Source organism: Miscanthus floridulus, chromosome 12 (assembly GCF_019320115.1).
Source record: "Miscanthus floridulus cultivar M001 chromosome 12, ASM1932011v1, whole genome shotgun sequence".
Lineage (NCBI taxonomy): Eukaryota > Viridiplantae > Streptophyta > Magnoliopsida > Poales > Poaceae > Miscanthus > Miscanthus floridulus.
Window position 1 is genome coordinate 28773663 of NC_089591.1, and position 4798 is coordinate 28778460.

General features: G+C 42.2%; 1 protein-coding gene across 1 annotated transcript; it reads left to right on the forward strand.

The window, feature by feature from the left end:
* Window positions 1-2440: 2440 nt before the first annotated feature.
* On the forward strand, window positions 2441-4337 carry LOC136495646 (uncharacterized). Its single transcript, XM_066491525.1, has 5 exons — window positions 2441-2591; window positions 2697-2765; window positions 2940-3504; window positions 3957-4041; window positions 4122-4337. Exons 1-5 carry the CDS (start codon window positions 2441-2443, stop codon window positions 4335-4337), a joined length of 1086 nt encoding a protein of 361 aa, XP_066347622.1.
* Window positions 4338-4798: the final 461 nt, after the last annotated feature.

A 4798-nucleotide genomic window follows, 5' to 3' on the forward strand; every position in this document is an offset into this window, starting at 1 on the left:
TCACGAGCACAAAGATATGAGTTTTGGAGGTAAATTGAGAAAACCCCAAGTCGAAATATGGATTTTAAGATCAGCTTTGATTTTGAGGTTTCTGGGTCTTGATCTTTTGGGGAAACATTCACAACACTCTTAGAAACATCTCTACAAAAGTTGGGGTTTATTGGACTTTGTTTGGATAAAATTTGCCTTTTGGAGAGGGAGTTTCGGGCTGTAGTGGTCTGTAGAATAGGCCAGGCTGGATCCAAACCGGCCAGGCCAGTTCATGCAGAAGAACATGCTAGGCCAATTTTGCTGAGTGGTTTTGCCATCGTGTTGCATTTTCGCCTCTCTTGCTGTGTTCTTCACTGCTTCCACTTCTAATCTTTTCCATTGTGTTCTCTGGAAGTTATCTGGTCACTAGTTGGCATGTGTAGCTTCAGCTTGGAGTTTTAGGGCTTGTGAGCGCTTTGAGATTGAATCAGGATATATGCCAGTCTCTCGGTGGGAAATTTGTTTTAGCTCGCATTCGCCCCCCCCGGCCCGCCTGTCTGGTCGCCTGCTTGTTCCTTCAAATGGTCTAGACTCTAATAGCTCAGATCCACTTTACACATCGAGTGAGCCACAAATAACTTCCTCTAACTCACATACATTTTTTTCCTCGCTTCACACAGAATGGTTAACCTGGGTTAGTGCTATGGACTCTAGAAACCTACATCTTTACATTTGCAAAAATCAACCAATGAACTTCCTTATATGTATTCTAGAGACCCTCAACAACTTCTTTTAAACAAGTCGCGCACATAGGCATGCCCTAATCTACTCTTGACAAGCTCAAAAGTGAACTTTGTCACTTCAAGGTGATCAGATGGAATGTCGCCTGCACACATGGATGATCCGCTAGATCAAAACTTAATCCTGAACACTTAGTTATTTCTACCTTAAAACCCCCTATTGTCCTAGTGGCACACTATTAGGACAATCCACATGCACAAAGATTGACCTATCAGAGACATGTGTTTACCATATGATCACATAGATAGTTCATGCCACCGCAAAGATGATCCATCAACAATAAACCATCATAGCACAACCTTAGAAGCCTCGGGCATGCTTAAGTAGACGATCTGAGCAACACTTCGGATGGTCCGTTGGCATTTTCAAGAGGAGATCCGAGCCACACCCTCTCTATGTTGCTCAGGTGTAAAGTCTGCAAAATAACAAAGAGAACAATCACCTCTAGACACTCCTAGTCTATATGAGCAGACGGTCTAATTGTTCACACACGATGGTCGTCCGTCTGAGCCACACATAGTTGAGTTCCTTGCATCCTGAGTATTAAACACCAAAGTTCTGGATGAATGAACTTACACTTTTGACTAGACAATCTAAGTGGTATAGGCAGATTATCCGTGACTCATCCTTGGCTCACATTTATTTACTTTTCAAATGTTCATTTATACTATGCCTATAAGCGTCGTCCTTTGCTTATATATTTGGGCAAGTCTATTGGAGTATAATCCTAATTCACTGTGCTGCCATTAATTTTTTTTGCAAGTACCTAAGGTACCTTTGAGGCTGCATCATTCCCCAGACGTAGCAAAGTGCAAGAATAGTAGGAGCCCAACCGGGCTTATGGTACTGACTCCGATCCTGTGACAAAAGGTGCCCACTAGTCATTAATGAAAATTAATTTGTAACACAGGACCCTCAACCCAGGTGAAACATGGTAGGATTATCTAATTTCACATGTCACATTTGGGTTAGACAAGAGTCTCAATTTAGATATGTAAAGATCTAGCTTCGTACTTCTTATATAACCAAGACTTGTAATAAACATTTGAAGGTTTTCTCTCTCTTGTATCCGCATGATGATTACTCCCTCCATACCCAAAATTCTTGACGTTTAGGACATAATTGTGCTTACCAAGGAGTGATTAATTAGGGGGTATTTTTCCATGTCTGCCCCCTATTAAATATGGTTGCGCGTGCATCTCATACGAGAAAGTTACCCATCTCAGATGGCTAGTGCACTGAGGCGTGAGAGTGGCGAGCTGGGGTCAATTCCTGGTGGGCACAATATTTTTGCTGGGGGCTTCATTTGCATGGGATTTTTTGCATGGCACTGTTGGGCCCTGCTGGGGGCTTCATTTGCATGGGATTTCATTTGCAGAAGCCGTTGGGCGCGTTTGTTTTCTCATTTGGGCTCGTTTGAGCGCGTTTCTTGGCGCTACGGCCATGTTGCACCGCAATTTTTTCGTTGTTTGCGTTGGCGCCACGGGATTCTAATTTTAGCGCTCGCCAGCTCCGTCGTTTGAGTTCCACGGTGCGTAATAAAACTTAGTCTTTCCCCCGGCCTTGCTTGCTTAAACGCCTCATCTCCTCACTTCGCTGCTTGCTTGCTTGCCGTGCTAGCTTGCTTCCTCACATGGCTTAGCTTTTTTCCTTCCACATCTATGGCGCAATGGCTGAGTCTTGCTTCGGCTTTGATCTAAACGTCAGTTTAGAGGATGATGACGACGACAACCTTCCCTTGGATCTCAACGAGCATGAAGGTGACGATGGCAACGCTGGATTTGATTTGAACGAGCCTGAAGATGACGAGCATGGCAACGGTACTACCTCTTCTTGTCTTGTGCATGTAAAACACCATTTTTTTTCTCCTGCTGCATGTTCTTCTTCTCTTGTCGCTAAACGAGCATGTTCTTCTTTTTTTATAGGATTCGATTTGAACTTGCCACTAGATGAATTTGGAGCTGTTGATTTTGATTACGTACAAAACCTAGCTGGTAAGCATGGCCATTATTTTGATTATGCACTATTAAAATGCTTGTTTTATTCCTATATTTATATCATGCCGTGAGTACTATGAATAAGTTTGTTGTTTTCCCTATATTTAGATCATGCCGTGACTACATTTTACTATGAATAAGCTTGTTCTTTTTCCTATATTTACATGTTAGAACAAGATGTTGAGACTCCCGTTCAAGTACACCCGCCGAAGCATGACTATCCTGAACATGTTAGAAAACAAGTGTACCAAGCATTGTTGATGACAAGCAAGAATGGGAAACTAGGCAAGCAAGATACAACAATTGTTGCCGGTCAATTTGGAGTAAAGATTCGATCAGTTCAGCGCATATGGAAGCAAGGTAAAAACCAACTTGCTCAAAACATTCCGGTCATGGTTGCTAGTCTAAAGAAAGGTAGATGTGGCCGTAAAGCAACCCCTCTTGATTTGGAACAACTGCGCAACATTCCCCTCAAGCAAAGAATGATCATAGAAGATGTGTCTAGTAGACTTGGTATTAGCAAATCTAGGATACAAAGGTATTTGAAAAAGGGTTTGCTTAGGCGCCACTCTAGTAGCATAAAACCTTACCTCATTGAAGCTAACAAGAAGACTAGGTTGAACTGGTGCATGGACATGATTGAGCAAGGTTTGGTTGATGATCCAAAGTTTAAGTATTTGTTTGACTTTGTGTTTATTGATGAGAAATGGTTCTATCTTTCTCAAAAATCTGAGAGGTACTACTTGCTACCCAAGGAAGATGAACCACATCGCACTTGCAAAAACAAGAACTACATCCCTAGGATCATGTTCTTGTGTGTATGTGCTCAGCCAAGATTTAGAAATGAAGAATGTGTGTTTGATGGCAAAATAGGTTGCTTTCCACTAGTCACTTTTGAACAAGCTATTAGAGGAAGTCATAATCATCTTCGCGGAGAGCAAGTAATCAAGCCAATTCAATCAATCACACGGGAGGTGATAAGAGATTTCATGATAAATAAAGTGTTGCCTACAATTAGAGCCAAGTGGCCAAGAGAAGATGTGAACAAGCCGATTTTCATACAACAAGACAATGCTCCTTCTCATTTAAAAGTGTATGATCCTCAATTTTGTGAGGTTGCTAAGCAAGATGGGTTTGACATTCGGCTTATATGTCAACCATCCAATTCTCCAGATTTTAACATTCTAGATTTGGGTTTTTTCGAGCTATTCAAGCTATTCAATACAAGAAAGATGCTAAGACAATGAAAGATCTAATTCCAGTAGTCGAACAGGTAAATGATCATCCATTCCATTGTTTCAATACAAGAAAGATTGTTTAGAAGATCTAATTTCTTGAACACATGTTTTGTAGGCATTCTTGGAGTACAGTCCATGGAAAGCAAACAGGATTTTTGTAACACTACAATCTGTTTTGAAGGAAGCAATGAAGCTTAAAGGTTGCAACAATATAAAAATTCCTTACTTGCAGAAACAAAGACTAGAGAGGGAAGATAGTCTGCCATTGCAAATCCCTTGTGAAGCTTCATTGCTAGCCGAAGCACTTGCTAGTCTTCCTGAAACAAATTAGAAGATGCAAGTTAGTTTATGCAAATTATTAGATGCGTGTATCTTAGGTTTGCAATGGCCAAATTGTGAGATGCATGTACTGCACCTTAGTGCTCTTTGTTTGCTGCTTCTTAATATGCTCATCCACCTTCTTTAAAACTTCATCAGTGCACATGATTCTAGTACCATCCATCTCAAGTTTAGCGACATCAGGAATGTAGAACTCATAATCGAACCTGTCCATTAGATGGAGCCACTTTGCTGAGATGTCGTAGTCTTCATGTAGAAGGCCACAACGTGCACACCTACGAGCGTTCCGGCGAGCTTGGAAGCAAGCATCTCCGAAGACGCCGCCAGCGTGCAACGTGCCACAGCGAGGACAGTGCACGACCTCGTCGTCGTCTGGGACGTCCTCGACGGAGTCCAGCACGACGTCGACGGAGTCCGGCACGAGCTCGACGGAGTTCGGCACGACGACGTTGA

Bases quoted from the DNA above. Each gene is read 5' to 3' on its own strand.
- LOC136495646 (XM_066491525.1), top strand. From the start codon at position 2,441: ATGGCTGAGTCTTGCTTCGGCTTTGATCTAAACGTCAGTTTAGAGGAT. The intron at 2,766-2,939 runs GTAAGCATGGCC...TTTACATGTTAG, and splicing joins TTACGTACAAAACCTAGCTG to AACAAGATGTTGAGACTCCC. The intron at 3,505-3,956 runs GTACTACTTGCT...TTAACATTCTAG, and splicing joins CTTTCTCAAAAATCTGAGAG to ATTTGGGTTTTTTCGAGCTA.